Source organism: Plasmodium vinckei (genome assembly GCF_900681995.1).
Source record: "Plasmodium vinckei vinckei genome assembly, chromosome: PVVCY_14".
In the NCBI taxonomy this organism is placed as follows: domain Eukaryota; phylum Apicomplexa; class Aconoidasida; order Haemosporida; family Plasmodiidae; genus Plasmodium; species Plasmodium vinckei.
The window spans coordinates 776,007-799,902 of record NC_051306.1 but is presented as its reverse complement, the minus strand read 5'-3'; the positions used below and the strand labels follow the sequence as shown (position 1 = coordinate 799,902).

General features: G+C 22.2%; 6 protein-coding genes across 6 annotated transcripts; 2 read left to right on the top strand and 4 right to left on the bottom strand.

Annotated features, from left to right (window-relative positions):
* Positions 1-724: 724 nt before the first annotated feature.
* PVVCY_1402180 (conserved Plasmodium protein, unknown function) lies at positions 725-2,267 on the top strand (the record flags this gene model as incomplete). The annotated part of the gene is made up of 9 exons (XM_008624804.2): positions 725-807; positions 986-1,040; positions 1,156-1,185; positions 1,262-1,306; positions 1,405-1,477; positions 1,600-1,637; positions 1,758-1,803; positions 1,914-2,038; positions 2,136-2,267. 9 exons carry the CDS (start codon positions 725-727, stop codon positions 2,265-2,267), a joined length of 627 nt encoding a protein of 208 aa, XP_008623026.2.
* Positions 2,268-2,915: 648 nt separating this feature from the next.
* PVVCY_1402170 (mitochondrial ribosomal protein S5 precursor, putative) lies at positions 2,916-5,731 on the bottom strand (the record flags this gene model as incomplete). The annotated part of the gene is made up of 2 exons (XM_008624805.1): positions 2,916-3,601; positions 3,826-5,731. The coding sequence occupies 2 exons, from the start codon at positions 5,729-5,731 to the stop codon at positions 2,916-2,918; spliced, it is 2,592 nt and encodes an 863-aa protein (XP_008623027.1).
* Positions 5,732-6,434: 703 nt separating this feature from the next.
* Positions 6,435-9,404, bottom strand: PVVCY_1402160 (conserved Plasmodium protein, unknown function; the record flags this gene model as incomplete). The annotated part of the gene is made up of 1 exon (XM_008624806.1): positions 6,435-9,404. The coding sequence occupies one exon, from the start codon at positions 9,402-9,404 to the stop codon at positions 6,435-6,437; it is 2,970 nt and encodes a 989-aa protein (XP_008623028.1).
* A 725-nt stretch (positions 9,405-10,129) lies between these two features.
* On the bottom strand, positions 10,130-11,373 carry PVVCY_1402150 (conserved Plasmodium protein, unknown function; the record flags this gene model as incomplete). Its single annotated transcript, XM_037634852.1, has 2 exons — positions 10,130-11,100; positions 11,271-11,373. The coding sequence occupies 2 exons, from the start codon at positions 11,371-11,373 to the stop codon at positions 10,130-10,132; spliced, it is 1,074 nt and encodes a 357-aa protein (XP_037490894.1).
* Positions 11,374-12,601: 1,228 nt separating this feature from the next.
* PVVCY_1402140 (phosphodiesterase gamma, putative) lies at positions 12,602-14,974 on the bottom strand (the record flags this gene model as incomplete). Its single annotated transcript, XM_037634851.1, has 6 exons — positions 12,602-13,417; positions 13,621-13,836; positions 13,965-14,237; positions 14,360-14,497; positions 14,617-14,860; positions 14,949-14,974. The coding sequence occupies 6 exons, from the start codon at positions 14,972-14,974 to the stop codon at positions 12,602-12,604; spliced, it is 1,713 nt and encodes a 570-aa protein (XP_037490893.1).
* A 3,934-nt stretch (positions 14,975-18,908) lies between these two features.
* Positions 18,909-23,698, top strand: PVVCY_1402130 (3',5'-cyclic nucleotide phosphodiesterase, putative; the record flags this gene model as incomplete). The annotated part of the gene is made up of 9 exons (XM_037634850.1): positions 18,909-20,626; positions 20,808-20,912; positions 21,049-21,148; positions 21,392-21,502; positions 21,695-21,856; positions 22,042-22,446; positions 22,579-22,842; positions 22,937-23,340; positions 23,491-23,698. The coding sequence occupies 9 exons, from the start codon at positions 18,909-18,911 to the stop codon at positions 23,696-23,698; spliced, it is 3,477 nt and encodes a 1,158-aa protein (XP_037490892.1).
* Between the last annotated feature and the right edge of the window lie 198 nt (positions 23,699-23,896).

Sequence of the window (23,896 nt, the reverse complement as noted above, 5' to 3'; positions counted from 1 at the left end):
TAACTTTATTTTTTCCAAAATTAATTTATTTATGCGATTATGCTTTTATTAATTTTTTTTTATTTTTTGTATGGTCAATTCGAAATTATAATTATATGTATATTATTTAAACTTTTGTAAATTTATGAAAAATTTGATACAGCCATATTTTTTAAATCAATATACTCATTGCTTTAATTAAGATTTACTTAATATTTATAAAATTAAAAAAAATATTACTCATGAAATATTATAATATAAATATTGTATAATTATTTTTCTTATATAATTTCAAAAATATGGAAATGCATTTAAGCCATGCTATGCACACAAAAATGCATATATATTGAAATAAAAATAAAACAAAAAATATAATAATAAATATTTAATATTAATATATATATGAATAAACAAAAATTCATGAAAATAACAAAAAATATATTGGGAGAATTACCAAAATATATGATATTATAAATGATTGTTTTATTATAATTTTTCACGAGTAAATATATATATTATAATTATGTATTCACATTGAACTTTGAAGTATTTAAATAATTAAACGTATATAAGTCCCATCTTTTCCTTTTCGTTGTCCTTTTTTGCTTTTTTTTTTTTTTGATTTAACTTTTGTAAATACATACTATTTTATAGTTTTTTAATTATGTTATTCTTAATAATATAAATAATATATTGCTGAATTTTTAGAAGCTTGTTTTTTTTTATTTTTATTAATTTCTTAAAAATGTTTAGAAACGTGTTTGTTCTTTTACTAGCATTTTTTTGTTTCCTGAAGCATCTAGTTCATTGTGACACGATAATAGTAGAGTAAGAATAATTCACAATATATATTTTAACTTTTATTGCTACAAAATAATTGATTGTTAATTATTATGTATATATTTTGTGAACAAATATACTCATTTGATATTCTATATAAATAAGCGTGTAACTATATGTTAGAGTTTATTCACATATACAATTTGTTTCATTATTTTTTTAACAGTTCTAGTGATCCCATCGATAACTTTGATAAAGAAACCGTTTTGAACCTTGAAGATGTAAATATCAATACATAAACAACCTTTTATAAGGGTTTTGTATAATTATATCCATATCATATAATCATATACATTAGACATGCATACATATATTCCCCTTTTTTTCTTATTACAGAAAGTTTTTAACATATTTTTAGACAAAAGTGTAAGGAATTAATCAATAACCAATTATTCTTTTTTTTTTTGTCAACTCCTTCATCATATAATTCTTGTTTATATAGGCCACAAGCAGAAATATAGTAACTAAATACCAAAGTGTCTTAAAAGTAATATATAAAATGAAAAAAATGTAAATTAATACCCTCATATGGTTAATGGTATATATGCTCTTTTAAAATCATTATCAATGTTATTACATTTACAGAATAGCACTACCATAAATGAATCATGTGATTATGTTAAGGATTTAATAAAAGGACGAAATCTAAAATATTTTGGTATATTTAATACTTTATAAAAAACAGTTCTAATAATAACAGAATAAATCATATATATATGTTATACACATTCCTATATATACTTTTATCCTAAACATTATTAAATTATTATTATCATTCAGACGAATTAGAGACAACGAAATATGCAAATTCAGATGACGTAAGTTTATGATAAAATACATTAATTAAGCACGTCACATATATATATAATGATTATAGCATTTATAAAATATTTAAGAAATATATATCATCGCCTTTTCTAATTTTTGATTTTTTACAGATATATACGTTTTCTATCTACGTATATACAGCTACAAGTGACGAAGGTAAATAAAACAGAAAACCATGAATAATGTTTTAATTGCTTCTTTAATACATAAATAATATAATATGAAATATAAATTATTTGTGTAATAAAAATTTTATTTCCTTATAGATATAAATAAAATTTACAAGAAACACCCTAATTATATATCTTATTTAACTGTATGCAAAGAAGGTGACGTTTTTGATAATCCCGACGATGCTAAAGAGAACAAAAACGTTTATCACACCAATCCGGTAAAAATAAAAAACAAAATATAGCATCATTGTAATGTGTATATATGTTTAATAATATATTTTATATACAAAATATGTTATGTTTTTTTTTTTGTAGACTATCTTATCTCAGGAAATGATAATTCTTTTAATGATTTTTTTCCTTTTTATTGGATTCTACGCTTTAGTAAATATTAATACCCCAAGAATGTTCGAAGAAAGACAATTAATGATAAATAAAGAGCATTAAAATATTTATTAAAAGGGGAAAGAAAGAAATACTTATAATAATAAAAGACTAAAGAAAAATATAGCAATGAACGATCTCTGTTTTGTTGCCATTTGTTGTAATTTGCCTTTTGAATTAAGCATTGTAAAATTTTATTATTTATTTTTGCATATTTTAAAATTGTTTTAATTTGTAATAATATTATTCATATACGAGAATAAAATAATAATCAGTGCAAATAAATTTATTTATATATATTCCGAAAAATATATATGCACATTTATTTATATGTATATATGAACAATTATCCATTATATTTTCTTTTTCCTTTTTTTTTCGTTTATATATATTTTTTCAAAAACTTTTATTAAAAAATTGCAATAATTAAAGCAAGTTATAATATAAACAAAAAGAGTTCAATAGGTAGGTATATGTAACAAATATACATAATAGAAATAACACAAAAATAAATACCTATTGTAAAGAAAAGTATAAGCTTTCATGATTATATTCTTAAAACATAAAAATTGGTTTATAAAAAAGGATAATATAATAACCATTTATTTGGTTTTATGCACTCAATATGAATAACTTGGTGCTTCAATTTGTTAATTATCGTATAAACCAAATTGAAAAACAAAAGTAGATATGTAAAAATAAAAAAAATTCTTAGAATACATTGGTGTGGTAAATATTGTTATCAATATATTTTTTAAATTTTTGTGATTCGATGTGTTTTTGAATTGGAGTTTTCCAAGTATATGGAGTAAAATCTGGGTATACCTCTTCGGGAATTTTTGAAATATTCGATCTAAAATTTTTTCTACACACTGCAGCTCTTTTTTTTTGAATTCTTTGGATTTTATATTTATATTCTTTTAATATATTTTTAAACCAATAATCTGGCCAATGACTAGTGCAATAATGTGGTGCAAAATGACAGACATATTTTTTCCCCGTCATTTTACATAATGTTTTAATAGATACAATTTTGTCTAAGCATCTTTTTAATGCCTTTATTCTACTCATCCATTTATTACTGCCACTAAAAGATATTTTTACATTATCTAATCCTAATATATATCCTAATGGTAAATATTTTCTATTTATTTTTAATCCTTTCCCTAATGGCCTAGGTATTATTTTTACATGTGATGAATATTCTTGTCCACTTACTGGAAAATTCAAAATGCAATTTTTATAATTATAATCTATAAAATCTAAGTTATTAATTGAATTTAGTAAAGCGCTGTTTCGTGCTTCCTTAAGATTTTTTCCAAATCCTACTCCATAGCCATATACACCTTTTCCGTTTCCTATGATTATGATTATTCTTATGTAATATACTCTTCCATCTAAAAGTATAAAAAAACAAATAAAAGGTATAAATAATTATATGGACATATGCATGTTGATATATAGATTTTAAAAATACAATATTGAAATGATATAATAATAATAGTGCCTTATTAAGGCATAGTGCTTGAAATATTTCGAAATATGAACGGAAAAATAAGAAAATGGTTGTATATATATATATAGGTATGCAGATGATTCAATATAAATATAATATGGTTACCTTTTGTCATGCTCATCATTCTTTTAACTTCCAATATTGATGACCTCATTTCATTTAATTTTAACATGGGATCAATCGTATCTTTTTCTCTTATGTATTTGTTTGTATTGTGATCATAAATAGTATTAGGTATCTGCTTATATTTGTAGCTATAAGTATCTGTATTTTGATCAAAGGAATAAGTAATCAGAGATCTGTTCATGTTATATTTTTTTTCCTTTTCTATAAATAGATCAATATCCATTTCATTGTATGATTCACCACTCTTATCATCAGTTTTAATAATAGTTAAAGAAGATTGATCTGAATATATCATATTTTTTAATTCTTGATCAGATATATGTTTATTCTCTTGTATATTATTTATCCTTTCTTCTATAGAGTTTTTGGGTTTTTCATGAAAAAGATAGAATGGAGAAAATTCTTCATAAAAGGTAAAATCCGTAATATTTCTGCTAGCACATTTTAGCATTAGATAAGAGGTATACTTATCATTTTCAACAATTTCGAGAAAATTTGAATTATTATTTCGTAAAAGATATTTTTCAAAATCTCTTACATCCATTTTTAACCAATTATCTAAACCGATTTTTTTTAAATTTAAAAACATCATATTTATTTGTTCTTCTAAATCACTATTTATTTTTTTGTCTAATAAAAATTCAATAATTGTCTTAAAATAATATGTCAACTTAGATGTAGAAAATTGTTTTTTTGTATCTACAACAGTATCATTATCTATTGATAAACTATCATATAAAAAATCATTTCCTAAATTATAATATTTTTCTTTATATAAAAATTCATTGTTTTTTTTTTCATTTATTAAAACTCTATTTATATGCCCTTTTAACCAATTCTTTATATAATCATCTTTAATATTACGAATGTTTGATGGTAATTTATCTTTTATATCTTTGTAAACATCTTCTATCCATCTGTCTACATCGTGCTCATTTTTTTCTAAACAAAAAAAATTACACAATGATTGCACAAATTTATATAATCTATCGTTTTCATTATTATCTGGGATTTTTATTTTATCTGATAAATCTCCAAATAAAAAAATTAAGTCGTCACATATATGGTTAGTTAATGACTCAATAGCCAAGCAAAAGCTAGATGGATTAAATACAGGCAAATTCATTTTTGTTATATTCATAAAGTTATTTTCATCAAATGGTTGGTCATTTGATATATTATCATTTGTACCATTATTTATTACAGTACTATCAGTAGAATCGTTACTGCCATCTTTTTTTTGTTCCGAACTGGCGGATGTATCAGTAATTGGATTAATTTCAACTGCTTTTACGTCTATAGTTTTTTCTTTAATATTTTTTTTGGTTTCTACACTATTATAATTGTCATTTATAATATTGTTTTTGGCAAATTCATATATGTCATGATTTATTTTACTATCTATGTTCATAAAAACATCTTCATCAAAAATACTTGTTGTATCATTTAACTTCAATAAATTATATATTCGGATAGCCTGTTTATATTGGGATTCACCCATTTCTGTATTTTCATCCTTACTTTGTTTATTTTTACATTGGAGTCTCGAATTTTCTGGATCCCCATTATTATTAATACTGCTTTGATTATTATTATTTTTTTTTTTGATTTCTTGAATGATATTTTCATTTAGTAAATACTCATCCCCATCAATTTCATCGTATATTAATTGTCTAAGGTAATCTATTTTTTTATTTTTCACATTTCTGTTTATAGTATTAATATCGATTTCATTGTTGTATATATTATCCAAATATTTATCTCTTACTTTTTCATTATATCGATTTTTAAGGGTCTTATTTAAATGACTATTATGAATATATCGCGAATTCAATATTCGAATTTTATTACAAGCTTTTCTATTTCCAAATATATTCCTTAGCATTTTAATTACCTTTTATGTGCAATATTACTCATTTTGTAATACTTGTGAAAAGGGTGTTATATTTCATTAATTTTATATTTCTATAAATGCATCTTCGCAACTGTATAACAAATCATGGGGAAACAAATGTGTCAAAAAGCTAGGCTAAAAAATATATGTGGAATATATTACAAAAGATTTTTAAAGAATTTAAAATTATATAAAAAAATCGACAATCATTTACTGAAAATGTTCTAATGAATTTCAATAAAAAAAGAAGGTTTATAAATGGTGTAGGTGTTATAATTTTTGAAGAGGAAAAAAATTAAAAACCATTTTCTTGATTTTTTTTTTATATATTATACATATATAGTATTTCCAAAATAATGTTAGCAAAATTATTTACTGAAATAGGAACTTTTATAATTATATAGAATTATAAATTTGTAAATTTATAAAAAAATAAATAGCATTAAAAAAAAAAGGGAAAAAACATACATGTGTATATATGTAATAGTATAGAATACCACAAAAATAAAATTCAGTCAAATAAAAATTACAAGATGAAAAATAAGCTATATACTATGAAATATGAAGTGAAAATTCGTTAAGTTTAATTAATATAAAGTGTAGAACAAATATATCCCAAATGAGAACAATATTATATTGCTTCACAAAGTATATTTAAAACTTTCTTTTTTGATAATAATTGGTAAAATACAAATTAATTATAGATATCACTTAAATAAAAAATAGGATTATTACTTTTGTGTGTTTGAATAAATTGTTCTGTTATTGTTATTGACTCTTCATCTTTTGGTATTTGTATTGCTTTATCATTTCTAAAAAATGAAATAGGTGTTTGAGTTTCCACTGTTTTTTTGTTATATAATTTTTCATAATCTAAAAATATTTTTACTTCCAATAATTTTTTGTTTTTTATTTCTTCTTCACTTTCAATTGTATTTTGATTAGAAAATTTATAGTGTATATCAAAAATAGTATCATCATATATTTCTAAGACCTTTTTACTGTATCGGTTTAAGTCATATTCATAATTTTGTATAGTACATGATACACCTTTCGAAAACCCTTCTATAATTTCTAATGTTTTACTGTGTAATTCTCTATTGATTTTTAAGGTTTCTAAAATACTATCACTCCTGCTATTATTATCACTTCTACATTTTTTGGCAAGTTCATCACCTTTACTTTGATTTATGATCGAAATGTTTTTTTCATTTTCTGATTCATCTCTTTTTATTTGGAAAATTTCTTCCATATTTACGCTGATTAGAATATCATCTAGATTGTTGTTTATGCAGTATAAAAATACATCTTTTAAACCTTCTACAAAATCATTACTATAACTATTATCTGTGGTTTCATGATCATTTATATTTTCTTTTCTAAAATTGTTTTGTGATAAATTAGCATTATCATCAATGTGAAACACTTCATTAAAGGATTCAAATTGGTTGTGTTCTTCTATGCCTTGTAGTGTTTCATCGGTGTCACCTTTTTTTTTTTGATATTCATTGAAATATAAGAAATCTATTTCATAATCCTTAACATTTTTAAATATATCAAAAAATTGTTGTTTATTTGGATTATCTGATTCTTTCGTGTCAATATTTTCATTTGTTGCTTGTTCTTTATATATGTACGATTTATCATAATAATTATATATAGTGCAATTCCCTTTTTTAAAATTTAAGACAGGAAAATATTTAAAAAAATGTGTTAGCAATATGTGAAATGTGTGTACTGATTTTATAATTTCATAATTTATTTTTATGCAATTTTTGTAATATTTGCACAATTCTATGTATTTAAAATATACTAAGGATTGTGTTGAATCATTTATATAATTACTGTTACATTCTTGATCACCTAAAATATGATTGCTAATATTTTTTGTATCTTCTGTATTCATGTTTAATGATGTCTTTTGCTTCATCCTGATATTTTCTCCATTATTCGTTTTATATATACTAATAAATAAATGAATCATTTTTTTAATATTACTTTGTATTTTTATAATGTTAGATTTCACGCTTCTCTTTATATTTCTTATATATTTGTAAAATACAAAGACATATATATAGCTATCAAATATGATTTCACTAATTCCATTTATTTTATTTTTCATAGAAAGGATACTTTCCTTTTTTTGCTCTACACAATTAAATCCGTGACTGCATTGTTTGTCATTATTATAATCATAAGAAGCATCTAAGTCAATTTCATTCTCTCTTTTGTTATTTATATCACTAATCAGGTTATTGTTAATATTTGCATCATTGTTATGAGTACATTCCAAGTTTCTTGTCACATTTTTTTCGACATTTTCATTCTTAATCGGTTTTTCCTTTTCTATTTGGTCAATGCTGTTAGAAATTTGTTGATTATATACATCCCCTTTGTCACATATATTTTTATTATAGTGACAAGAGCTTTCGTTACATTTCTGTTTGTCATCATATTCTATTATAAAATATTCATAAGGGTCATTATTTTGGTGTCCAGAAAAATTATCGTCTTTTTTTTTTACTAGCTTGATTTTCCCTTTATGCTTTTTATTTATTTTTTTAAAATAATAATAAAGTGTTACGAGAGTTGTATTATGAATTAAGTTAATATACTTGTATGTATTTACAAAGAATGATATATATGCATATTGAAACATTTGAATATTCATAAATTTGATATATTTAATGAAGCTAATAACTTGTTGTTTTTCAAAATAAGAAGTGTTGTTAGAATATATTTGCTTAATGTTTTTTAGGTTATTTAAAAATATAAAAAAATCAATATTCTTATATTTCTTTTTAATATATCTATACATATATAGGTATATAAAGATACCTAATGATAAATTTATAAAAAATTTTAAATACATTTTTTTTGCCATTTTATCATTTTCACATATATATTTTCTCATTTGTTTTTTATTAATAATTTTACGAAATATTTTTGTTATACATATCATTCTGCTTTTTTTGTTATAAAGGCTATCATTAATTTCACATATATCATATAGAAATGTTTTTCCAAATTTAAAACTTTCACTATCATTCTTTATTTCATTTTCATTGTTTTGTTTATCTTCATTTTTCTCATTGCATACTTCCGGTTTAGTAGAATTATTATCATCATTTTTTTGTTGAGTTTTTTTCTTGCTGTCTTTTGTTTTCGTTATGTTTTTGCCACCTATATTCGAAGCAACACAATTATCTTTTTCATATAATTTTTTTAAATTTTGAATATAACTTGTTAATACTTGATAATCAAAAGTATAATCATTTGAGTTAGTATTATTCCAATTTTCCAGCCCCTTTTCATTTTGTTCTTTATATATACATTTATAAAGTTTAGGTTCATCATTTTGTGTATCACAAAGAGATTTGTTCTTTAGGTCATTTATACATTTGAAATAAAAAATAGAATCAACAATAATGCTATTGAAGTATTTTAAAATATAATATTCCGCTATTTTATAAAAATAATGAAATATATTTGTTGAATAAGAAAAATTATTAACATGTTTATAGGTGCTATCTATTATTAAAGACGCATATTTATTAATTTTCCTATTTAATTCATTTATAACATATGATTTGTGATTATTTTTCAATTTTACGAACTCAAGATTATAGATTAAAAATGCCAGTTCTGTCTTACTTCTGTCCATTTTGTATTATTATGTAATATGGTAACTTATTTTTCTATACAGAAAAATAAATATGTTCATCTACACGCATGCCTATAATTGCGTATATTAATTCATACACTTACTTATGCATTTCATTGTGCACAAAAATTTTATTATAATATGGTCAATATAAATTATGTCTATATATATTTCTGTTTATAAAACAACAAAATAAAAAAATATGTTTATTTTTCTATGAGTTAATATATATGAAGATACGATAATTTGCTTATTGAAGCTAGTTATTTTAACATTTATCATTATTTTTTTATTTTTATTTGCACATATATATAGTGCAAATATATTAGCTTTTGATGATAAAGACAATAAAAAACCTAGTTTTTCGTTTTGTTTAAGAAAGAATGAAAAATAATAATTATAATTTTCATATCCCCATTCTTTCAACGCAAGTGCTTACATACATGGATATTTTTACTCTCTTTTTGTTTATTCCCTTTTTATATTATATATTTTGCCATTTATGGAATTCTATAATATAGCTGGTGCGCTGGATTTACCATTTATTTCATAATTTATGCAAATAATATTATTTTTATGTTTTTTGTCTCAATTTTTTACATTAAAAAGTTTTTCTCTTTTTATCACAATTTCACACAAAAAAGAAAAAATAATAATAATTACAGAATTAATAAAATAATTAGATATAATGAAGAAAATAAAATTAAAAAATATATAAATAAATATTACGCTGTAATAAACAATTGTTTCCTTTTTATGTATGTTAACGAAAGGAAAAAAAGCCATAACATAATTTGAAAATTTACAAACGTATCTTTTATAGAGTATGCATAAACAGAAAAATAGAATATAACAGACGAAACGAAAATAACAAATAAATAAATAATGGACCATACATAATTATATGATAATTTCGGCATACTGTAATAAGATGGCTTATTTATTTCTAAGACATATGTAATTTCAAAAATGGTATACAATATTAAACAAAGAAAGATAAGTGAGCATACAATTTGATTTAAATTATACACTCCATTTTGATATAATAATACATTCTTGTATATTGTATAAGTTATTAGTAATAACTGGAAAGCATAATTTAGGAAAAATAATGTTCTTTTTCTTTTTGTACTAAACTCGATATTAAAATTTACATAATTAATAGCATAAAAAGAGTCTGTATACTTGCTCATAAATACGCTAAAGTTGATAAATACCCAATATAAACTTGTAAAAGTATTTTCTGATATTATATAATTATCTAATTTCTCGAGTTTACATGTTCTTATTGTATGTATGTTAATTAAATTGTTATTAAATAATCTGATACCATGTAAAAAGCTCAAGAAGCATGAGAAGTATATAGAATAATAGCACAATATCCACATACTATAGTAGCAAATTCTTGAATTACTAATGCTATATAGATTTTTTATCTTTAATTTGTTGTATCTTTTTTCTTTTTCAAGTTCATCCCCACTGTCATCTCTTTCATTATTACCAAACTCGTTAATATCAACATTTATTAAATCATCATTCATATCACTAATTTCGCTCTTCTTATTATTCAGTTTGTCTATATTTTCTTTGTAATTTACATTTAGCATTAAGAGGAAAAAGTTCAAAAGGGTTAAAACGTATAGGAGTTCCCATTTTACATCACCGTCTCCTGAGCAACTTGTGTAAAATTTGATCCCTTCAAAAAGAAATAAAAAATTTGTATATATATAAATGTAAGAGAAGTTGGTACATATGATAAAAATGAGATACAATAGTTTTTTTAAGTTCACAGTTTGTAATACATGCATATATAATCACATATTATTTATACATATAAGTAAGGCTATATTTTTTTATGCAACTTACAATCATTCTGGTTAAATGTGGTAAAAACGGTATGAATGCCGGTTAATATTACAAAAAATAAAATCGACAACGTAGTAATCTTTAATTTATGCCTCTTAGCCATATGAGAACTATTTTTTATAACCAGAAAAGAATATACCAAATTTTTATAAAAACCACTATGCTGTGATTTTAAATGGAAGTAAAACTAACTACTTCACTTCAAATTATCATTTAAAAAATCCAAAAACTTTTTATAATGATATTAATTATATTATAAAAAATTGTTTTACGGTAAATATGCTAAATTATATTTATTATACACAAAAAAAAGGAAAAAATATGTTATAACATAAAAAATTATTTTAAAATATATTTGAAAGAAAATTTATTCTATGAATCATTTTTATCTAATGTTAAAAAATAATAAAAAAAAAACTTTTAACGAAATTATTTGAGAATATACTAAATAGTAGAAATGTTATATACTATTAATTCATATAATATATTTTTTTATTATTTACAATTATTTATCGGAACTTATATAATTATTATGGAAATATTTATTAATTTTTACGTAAATATTTATGGGACAATTATATACTTATATTAGTGTATAAACGAAAAACTATTATAAAGTATATACCCTTTTATTTTTATTCCATAAGTGGCACATTTATATTGCTATTAAGAATTAATTTAACTTGTTTTATGGAAATTTAAAACCTTATTTTTTTAATATATAAATATATGTTTTCCCCTATAGTTTTATAAAATGAGGGATATATATAAATTATTAAATTTGGCATTTATTATTATATACATGCATATAATGTATATATTTTGTGTACAATACATAAATAAATAATATGTGTTGGTATTTGAAAATATATTAATATTTAACAGATCAAGTTATGTTTCATTTTATTAAGTATTTTCGGAAAATATAATTTATAGTAAAAAGAATTTACATTAAACCTTATTGCATATGTAGAAAGAAACATAATAAATATTATGCTATGAAAGTAAAATAATATATTATAGATAAAAAACATTGAATAATAAGGTTGTTGTTGAGAATAGAAAACGGGTAAAGCTATAATATAAAATGTATTATGAATACTTTTTAAATATAAAAATGTTAATATTTGTTTCCATTTTTTTATAATTATGTTATGAGATGTAATATATAGTGAGAATTATATGGGATAATATTGGGTAGATAAAATTATTACATAAAATGCTTAAAATAAAGCATCCTGAATATAAAATATATAGGACCATGCTATGGATGCTTTATTCATATAATATTATATGCGTATTTTTATATGTAGATCTTCTTTTTTTGTTTTTTATAATTTATATATACTAAAATTCGGCATATAAGCATTTTTCCATGAATTGGGGACATCAGCTAATAATTCATTTAAATATTTCGCTTTTTTTGTTTCATCTTTTTCAATTTTTGCCCATTTGGAATAATTTCGTTTAACTTGATTCAGCATTAATTGGGTAATGGTGCTAGTGTCAAGAGTCTTGAGAGAACTTATTAAGGGTAAGACAAGTTCTCTTAAAAATGTTCTTTGAACTTGTATAAAATTATTATGAGCCTTTCGATCAAATAATGGGTTAAGTTCAAAACCTCTTTCTAATAAGTCATCTCCTTCTAAATAAAATTCATTTACTAATCTTTTGACCCATAAATAATGCTCACTCCAATCAACAGAATTATGAGACAAATCAGCAGCTTTTATTATCATTTTTAAACAAAGGACAATATTTTTTTCAATATAAGATTTTATTTTAATTGACTTAATTCTAAACTGCGCTAATATTTTAATATGCTTACTCATATCAGTTGCTAAAATTACTTCTATTATTTGTTGTCTCAGGTTTGTTAGTATTTTTAAATCTTCATTTTTGAAAATATTATGCTCTTCTTTACTTAATATGCTAAATAGATATGAGCAATGATAATTCTCTAATATTGATTTATCATTATAAATTATGCTCAAAAAGTTTGAGCAATTCTTGAGGAACATGTTTGTTCTTCCAAAATGTCCTATATCATGCCCTAAAGCAGATATTAAGAAAGCGGCCATTTCGTTATCTTTTAATATATTTACAGTATCTAAACTCGTGATTAATATGCTGCAATGTTTCGTTACCTATAATGTGGTAATGGGACGGGGGAAATTATAAAAATATTAGAAAATAAAAAAATACAAATTAAAAAATATAATAAAGGAGAAAGCTGTCTAAAGTTATACTAACACAAAGAAAAACTTAAACAATACAATTAGACAAGTCGACATTTTTTATTTATGCATAGAAAATATGTATATATATGCTTATACAATTTTCATATAACCATAGCTGCATGGATAGAATTGTGGTATGGAACGTCGTTATATCCTTTTTTCATTTCATAAAGCATGGAGTACAAAGTTTTAACAGGTATATTTTGATTAGAAGTATAATATTTATTCAATAAAATATATCCAATTTTAATAAATGCATCACTATTTGGTGTTTTCCGATCCAAAAAGTTGGTGTTCCATGTGTCAATATCGATAATTTCTTTATCCTTAAAAGAAGAGCAAAAAATTTTTAACATGTAATTTTATTTTTGTATATTTATAAATATATATATGCTATAGTTTATATTGTATATAATTACAAATTATTCACTTTTAACTATAAATATGTTTGTACCATGTTCATGTTAAAATCATATTTCAAATTTTTGTTCCCTTTTTCTTCATAGCTGCTTGCGTATGTCAAATCTGATTTTCTCTTAAGTTTAAAATCTGAGATTGATTCGAATATCGATTCAATTTGTGATCCTTCCTTTGATTCATCAGGACCCTCGTTCGCACAACATGATTCGGATTCTGTCTCTAGATCTTCCTTAGATTCGATTTTATCATTTATTATTTCTTTGTCTTTTTTTAAATCCATAATATAACCATATATATGGTTATAACTCTGATGAAAAAAAGGAAAAAGAACCACAATATTTTCAATGTGAATATAAAGTTAATGATAAATTCGCCTTTTTCTCTATATATTAAATTAGTATAAAGGGTGTCTAATTGATTTTTATTAACCTTTTTATTTATAGTTTTTAAATCGGGAGAAAATAAATTATCCTCTTTTAAAATATTTAAAATTTTTTCCAAATTGTTCACAATGTTCCAATTTGTCTCCTTTTCTTTTTTGTCCTCATTGTAACAATTTCCTATGGACTATAAAAATTAAATTATGCACATGAAAAATATTTTTCTTTTTTATTATAATTATTAAATATTTTTATATATCCCCCAAATGTAAGAACAATAATGCTGGAAAAAAAGAAAAACCTTACATCGTTAATTAAGTTATAAATTTCTTCAATATTTGTAGTTGATAGTTTTTGTTTCTCTTCCCTTAGAGTTTTTTTTAGTTTTATAATTTGTTTGGTCTGTTTGTTCCAACTATGAAATGATAAACGCCTTTGAATCTCAATAATATATCTTATAATAAAAATAAAAAGACTTCCTACAAGAGCTGATATTATCATAAAGATACTAATAAAAAAAATATATATAATAGATGAAATGCTTTTTATGCTATTAATATTATATTTTTATATGTTTAATGTATATATATATGTGTATATCCTTGTTACTCCTTTAGTTTTATACATATTTTAAATACTTGTCTGTTAGGATATAACTTTTCATCGTAATCAGATAGTAAACGGAGAAAATTGCCACCTTCATTATAAAGAATAGAATGTCAAAAGCGCAGGAATAGCATATTCTAAAAATGTGCATATATGTATAAAGGGGGTGTATAAATTTGTGTGGGAACACATTTTTCTCTTGAAAAAATCAAATATTATTTATGTCTCTTTTGGGGTAAAATATAAATTTTTTCGATTTCATTTCGATCTTTTTTATTACCTGCACGGTATTATTGTTATTAGATAGAAAATTGGAAGGTATGCGAAAAAATAAAAAACAATATTAATTTTATTATGTGCATATGTTGCATATAAAAAGTTATTTACATTTACAACAACTGGTAATAGATCCTTAATGTCATTAAATAATATAAAAAGCCATGAGCACCATATGGTAAATATCTGCAAAGGAATCCAAACCCCACAAGAAGAAAAAAAATATATATGTAAGCGAAGCTAATATTGGTGAAAGAAATAACAAAAGGATTAATACCAATGTTTAGTTTGAGCATTTTTGGCTTTCTTTATTTCGTTATTATATTATATCATATATATCATTTATTTTTACCATCATAATATAGAATATGAAAATTCCTCCTTTGATACTCTTAAGCATTTCAACATAGTGTGTAGCATGTAGTATTAGAATTAGTATTATATTAATTGCGGTAAATGTATGTAAAAGTATATATGTCAATTTTATCACTGAAATCAAATCTAAAAAGAAAAAGAAAATAAATATACACACAAAATATATGCCTATATAATATTAATATCATTTTATTACGTGGAAATATGTTCAATTTTTTCTTTAAATATTATGCAACTGTTTCGTACTGTTCATATTTCCAACGATTAGACAAATTGAATACATCAATAATAGAGATATTAAATGAGAAACCAGAATAACATTTTTTTTATTATACATATTATCGCATAGTTTTATAATATATAAATCCTCTTCGTCTTTTTCCATAAACTTCAAAGGCCAAAAATTTATGATTCTTTCATTTTCATTGCTAGGGACTGAAAAAAGAGAAAAAGCCTTTTTAATGCCATCATTTTTGTCATGTTTGCCCTTTTTATGAAATAATATATTTTTGAACATATGTTTCATTAATTTTATTTAAAAATGAGAAAATTTAAATAAAAGTAAATATAATAGATATTGACACGAATAAATTTAATCATAAATATCAAATGTATAGATGATAAAATAGCAAAACCAAATGTTGAGAATTAAAAAATATATATACACATAAATTAATATGATAGAACAGAAAAGCACATAAAAAAAAGGACAAACAAATAAAAAAAAATAAATAATAATATATTTTTATGCTTTAATGCATAGAATAAAAAAAATTATAATAAAATATTTACGTAATTTTTATAAATGCTAGAATTTTTTAGCGATATAATTATTTTCGTATATGCAACTTGGTTGCTATTTTTAATAATGTGCAGAAATAATTTGTTCTATGAATTTAGACTGTAAATAAATAAGCGAAAATATAAAAAAGTCAATAGAACGAAATGTTGCATATATAATGCGGAGTAAGATCATACGAGACAAGTTTTTATGCTTGGGTACTTATGGTTGTTTTTTCTCACATATATAGGAAAACAAGCCTTACTTTATAATTATTTTCAATAAAAAGCATGCACGAAATTCCATGATATATAGCTTAATTTTTTAACGAAAAAAATAATAATACAATAACCTCTTTTTAAATTTAATTTAGATATTAATAAATGCTTACAAATGTTTTTTTATTTTATAGGAACATTTATTAAATTATAATTTAGGAATTATTATATATCATTAAAAATGAAGATATGGTTATGGTATATAAATATTTTGTTCACACGCTTATTTTAGGCGTTCGCATTTTATACTTTTTATATAGGTTTCAAAACTTATTTTTATATCTTATTTATAATAACACGAAAAATATATATTAAAATATTCCTCTACACACATTTTATGAGCTTGATAAGTAATATTTGTTTAATTCACTATATATACTGTCACACATTATTCCTTATAATTTGAAATGTGATATTCTCTCCTTTTAATACAATTTTATAACCACAAATTGTAAATGCGAAAAAAAAATATTTTTAGTAGTTAGAAATGGGTAAAAAAATATTACAATTAGAACAGTTCATACTGTTCTTAAACATTTAAGTTCTAATTAAATAAGGGAACTTAAAATTATGTATTTTAATATTTTCATTTACGATGGATACACATATTAATGAATGTGTCCTTAATTATTGTTTGAAAAATAACAGAATAAGTATATAAATTTTCAATACTAATAACATATAATATTTAAGCCTTTGCAACTGATACCCTAATTATATAAAAATTAATAGTTAATAAATATCATCCATTACATTGATTTTAGAAGAAGTATGTGAAGAATACAATGATCAAAACCATCACTAATATTAGTTAAATAAAAAAAAATAAAAACATATGGGACTTTGCATATTTATGCCTGTGAATATACATAATTAGTTATTATTATAACGTAATTTTATTTTATAACTTTTGTCGCAATGCTATATGTATTATAGTAAAGATATATAAACTGTCTCATCTTTCCTTAGTAGCATTCTTTGGGAATTTTTCCATACTATTGAACATTCCCTAATGCAACCATCGTTTTAAATATTCAAATAAACTATTATATATAAACTATATAGCCACTAAATAATTAATTTTTATATTTAACTATATTTCTTCAAAAAAAAAAGTTATAATAACCAAAAATACAAAATAAATATGAGGGGAAATATGAATATATCCATATATTACACACACACGTGTAAATAGCAAGTTAAGAAATCATAAAGTTTTATGATGGCATACTTTTTTAGGACATCCAAAAGTTATGTATCTCGCATTAGTATTTTGTAAAGATACACATATATTCCATTTTTCTAAATTTATTTTTAATATTTTTAAACAAATTTGATGGCAGTATGTTTCAAAATAAATAGAAATTAATTCCATTGAACAAATAATATATCTTTAATAGAATCTAAAAAATGTAAATTATATATGATTATTATTAAAATTGTTTGTATATTATTTTTGTTTTTTACACATTTTATTATTTATTTTTTTTTTGTGGGGAAATTTATTTATGCACTTTATATACACACTATTTTCAAAATACAAATTCGTTCTCCCATAATTTATATGTACATATATTTTCTTTTTCTTTGTATTATTATTTATTGGTAATATTTGGTTTTTAGTATTTTAATTTTTATTATATTATTATTTCATCGATTTTCCGTTTCCATTTAAAGTGATATTGGTATTTTAAATAGTAACACCTTTTAAATGCTTTAAATGGATGTATATTTTTGTTTTCAGCATATATTATTATTATATTGTTTTTAGAATATAAATTTTTATTATATCTTGCTTATTTGTTTTTTGTTCACATTTAAAGTATCAGTATGACATTTTAAATAGTTAATATCTTTTGGATGGTTATATAATAGTTACACAATTTTTTGTGGGGAACACGAATTTATGAACTAAATTCATTGTATATAACCATAATAATAAAGACAGGAATACAATTGGAATATTTGAATAAATAAAGACAATACAAATAATCGCATATTATATATGTGCATATGGTTCCATTTTCAATGCATAGTATCCATTGTTACAAATCGTTGGATTTTTAATCTGTCAATTAATTTTTTATAAAAAAATTAGTAATAATAGTACAATAATAGCAAAATAATTGTAACAATAAAATAGTATAAATAAATAGTTTTAATTAAATATTTGGTAATATAAAAGCAGACAATAGAAATACTAGTAAGTGTGAAATACATTTTGCATAATTTTTCACTTATTTATACAAAAAAAAAATAATTATGCTGTGATTTTAAATGAAATGGAAAATACTGATACATTCCAAGTAAATAACAAAAAAAGTAATGTAAATAATGATGAATGTGATCAAGATGAAAACAGGCATCCCCTAACCAATACAAATACAGTAATATTAAGTAAAAAAAGTTTTATAGAAAATATGTTAAATGATAATAACGAAAATAAAATAGAAAATAGTGAGAATTCAAATAATAATGAGAAAAAAATTACAACTAAAACAAGTGATTCAAATAAATCTGACGATATTAATAATGGGGGAATAATAAAAAATAGTAATTTAAAAAAATCAAGTAATACAAATAATAAAAAATATAAAAAAATCACATTAAATAATGAAGTAATCGATTTAAAAGAATATACCACAATTGAAAAAAATGATAGTGGTATATCACAGGATGATAAACCAGTTGACACATGTCATAATAACGAAATGAGTTATAATAATGAAAATGATAAAAATTCGAGAAATAGTTCAACTAATTGGAGCAGTGATGATTCATATAGTGATAGCAGTGACTCTAGTTATTCTAGTGGAGATGATAATAAAATATATAATAATGAAGATAATAACAAAATATCTGAATTCAATAATGAACATATAATAAAAGAGTTGGTAAAAGATGATAATGAACTTAGACATATTTTAATTGATATAAAAAATAGAAGTGATGATAATAATGTTACACATGAAATGCTTATAAACGATTTAGATAAGAAAAAGGGAAATAATATTTTTCTTTGCAAATCTCACAAATCTTTAACTCTAGTAGATAATTCAAAAAATAAAAATGGTAATTATGAAGCATTTGAAGATAGTGGAGAAGATAGACAGAAATTATACAAATTAAAAAAGGGTAGTACTTATGATAATAATAATAGATTTTTCAATATGCTTAAAAATAATATAGATATGAATATGAATAAAAATGTTGATGAAAATGTAAATATAAATGATAAAGACAATAAAAATAGAACTCGAACTAATTCTAACTTTAACGGTTTATCAAGCCAATTTTATGGAAATATTAAAGAATCAAATGATAGTATAAAAAGATATAATGAAACAAAGACAAGAAAAAATAAAGGATTAATAAATATATTTGAAAAAATTTTTTATAAAATATGGAAAACAAGCGTAATAATAAATAATGATGCTTGTGGTTCTAATAGTAAATATGAAACCAATACATTTAAAAGTAATATTACTAGTCATTATTTAAAATGTAATAGTGAAAATGAGTTAATATCTCAATTACCATTAAAATTTAAAGATGACACAATAGAAGCATTATATGTGTTGAACTTGAATAATTGGATTTCTTTAAAAATGATAATTATAGGAATAATTATGTTAATTTTGGGAATATATATATGGACATTATGCATATGGTCTTTTAGAATGAATATATGGAACCATGACAGCCATATTATTTTACTATTTAATACTTTAATGAGCTTAAACTCTATTATATTTATATTTTTTATAATTGTTGGATTTACTAGATTAAGTAAATATGCAGAGTTTATTTCGTATGTTCTATTTACTGTAATGGTCAGTATATGGGGAACATGGAATATAGCTACTAGTTTATTATTAAATAATAATTTTGCAGTAAACGAAGGATCATATATATTTTCATCCGTCGAAACTGTATATTCTTTGGCGTATATTTATGGTTTCCTTCCGCTTGTAATTATGGACGTCTTTTTTACATCCAGGTTTGTAGGAGAAAAAATAAGGAACAATAAAAATATATAAATAAAATAATAATACAAATGATAAGCAACAAAAAGATGTTATTATAGCGATTATGAATGAATGCATCCCAATAATTTAACACAAATTCATTTGTTCATTTTATATTATTTTATTATTTATTTTTTCTATTTTTTATCACAGAACAAAGTATAATTGGTTTATACATGTAATATTTCTACTATTAAATTCGATTAGTATAATAACCCTTAGATCACGGAATCCCAATTTGATGCCTTTTGCATATGTGTAATTAAAAAATTGAAAATTAAAAAATTATGAAAATACGAAATGATAATAAACACAAAAATAATTATGAGCTTTTACCAAGAGAAAAGGGGATTAATATAGTTGCAATTGATTTGTTTTTTTTTCAAATTTTTAGGATTTTTCGTATTGCCGTATATGTAATTCTTTGTCTATTTCTATATATGGGATGTTACGCATCGGAATTTCAAATGAGATATTTTTTTTATAATATAATGGTAATAATAAATATAATTACTTATTAAGAATTGAATATGCTTTTAATGAATATATTACGCATAATGATGCTTAAAAATACGCTGTAAAGTAGTATGTAATATTCCATTGTATATGTGAATTGATGCATATATGCATAATTATTCTACAAAATATATAGAATCAAATAGCCACGGAATAATAAATATATATATTAAGATTATTTGAATTACATTTTTTGTTTTATTCATACTATTTATTAACAGGTAACTGGATGCAAATTAGACAAAGCAGGATTGGGAATAAATAAAAATAACAAAAATAATAATAAACAATTTTCAAGTGCAATAGAAGATTTAATTCTTATGATAAAAGAGGTAAACATATTTTTTACTTTATAATAGTTGTATATAGTGTTATTATGAAAGTGCTGCATTATATATATTTACATGATGATGCTTAATGAATTTTAATTAACATTTTTCAAATAAAATGGGTAAAAAAATAAATGACGGAGCTATTTTCATTTCTTAAATTATCATTCATTTTTTATTTCATGTTTTTTGTAGTGTACTAAAGTTATGGTGGATCTGGAAAACGAACCGGATGTAAATTTTAATGTTCATAAAAAATCATCCTATTGTGTTGACATTTTAGAACGTTGCTTGTCAACGCTTACAAAAACCGATAACCTTTATAATGTAGACTATGAATTTTTCGACAAACTTGAGGTAATGAAATAAGAATAACACTAACATGTATAAATTGTGTAACAAAAATAATAGTTGTAAAAGTTGTAGTAATATTGTAAACTTGTTAGAAAGGGGATTAATTGCATTTGTTTATCACTAGATTAATTTATGTTTTATTATTCTATTTATGCATATATATATTTATTTCAATTTTAATTTTTTAGAGCAAGAAATTTGTAGAAGCATATATAAGTAAAGAAGGAAGTAATTTTAATAGTGACCAATTCAACCCAGATTATAAGATAAATACGCCCTTATCTTATAAAAATTTGATATGTATAGATAAAGTTGATATGGATAAAAATAATATTAAAAAATTTTTAAAAAATATAAATATACCTCATGTTACTAACATGATTAAACTACTTGATAAAAATATATTGTCTGAATGGGATTTTAATTGCTTAAAATATTTTAAAAAAGAAAAGTATCCCTTTTTTGATATCAATTTATCAGTAATGTGTACAATTGATCATAAAATACCAATGGATTTAATTATAAATTTTTTAGCATTTGTTGAAAAACAATATAATAATGTTCCGTATCACAACACTATGCATGCTACCATGGTAAGAAAGAAAAATTAGAAAAAAGAAAATTATTTTAAACATTCTTAATCAAAAAAATGGATTAATATATTGCACATTGTTATTATTAAATTTGCACATAATACAAATACTATATGCATTTTAATATTTTAGGTAACACACAAATTTTTTTGCTTAACTAAGAAATTAGGAATATTTGAGCGCATCGATTACAAAATGAAGCTAGTTATGTTTATATCAGGGATTTGCCATGATATAGGTCACCCTGGTTACAATAATATGTTTTTTATTAACAGTTTTCATCCATTAAGTATAATTTATAATGATATTAGTGTACTTGAAAATTATCACGCATCTATAACGTTTAAAATTTTACAACTAAATCAGTGTAATATTTTAAAATCATTCTCCGAAAAGGTAATATGTGATAAAAATTGTTTTAAATTGTAGAAATATTATGCCCTTATAATAAATAAATATAAATATATTTTTTTAATTGCTTCATTTTCAGGAATTCCGACAAATACGTTCATACATTATAGAACTAATTCTGAGCACAGATATGAAGCATCATTATGAAATCATTTCAAAATTTAGGATAAGACGAGAAAATGAAAAATTTGATTATATAAAGGATGATGATGATTTATTAGCATTAATGAAAATGATTATTAAAAGTGCAGACATATCTCATGGGGCTGTTAAATGGAGAGAACATTATAAATGGTGCCAAAGAGTATTATGTGAATTTTATTTTCAAGGGGATGAAGAATTAAATAATAATATACCTATTTCTCCATTGTGTGATAGAAAAAAGCATAATGAAGTAGGACAATCCCAAATTGCCTTTTTAAAATTTGTTGTTATGCCTCTATTTGAAGAATTATCATATATAGATCATTCCCAATTTGTCAAGTACTGAAAATTAACTTAAAAAATATAAAATAATAGAAATAATTATTTATATGAATATTATAAATACTTCTAACTAGTGTATGTGTTGATAAATACGTGAAAAAATAATACATATATACAAAATGCATATGCCTTATTTTATCTTCGTAGGAACTACTGTCTAAAAAGGTTAAATAGAAACCGCCACATGTGGAGCAAACTTATAAATGAAGGAAAGGAAATCAAGGTTTATGATACATCAAAAAAAAGGAAAAAAGAAAAAGACGAGTTAAAAAAAGCGGATAAAACTATAATCAATAACCGAAAAAAAAGTTATATTGATTTAACATTATTTTTTATAAAAAATATTTCTGATTGACATTTATGATAGTATTCCGCAAAAAAAATTATATATGAATTTCTAAGACGAATACAAATAATAAAAACTAAAAAAGAAAACTCTATATTAAAGATAAATATGTATTCCCCCAAAAATTGTGACAAAATAAGAGGCTTCCATTCACCTTTTTAATAGTTTTATAAATATATATGCATGTACATTAATTGAGTTTCATAC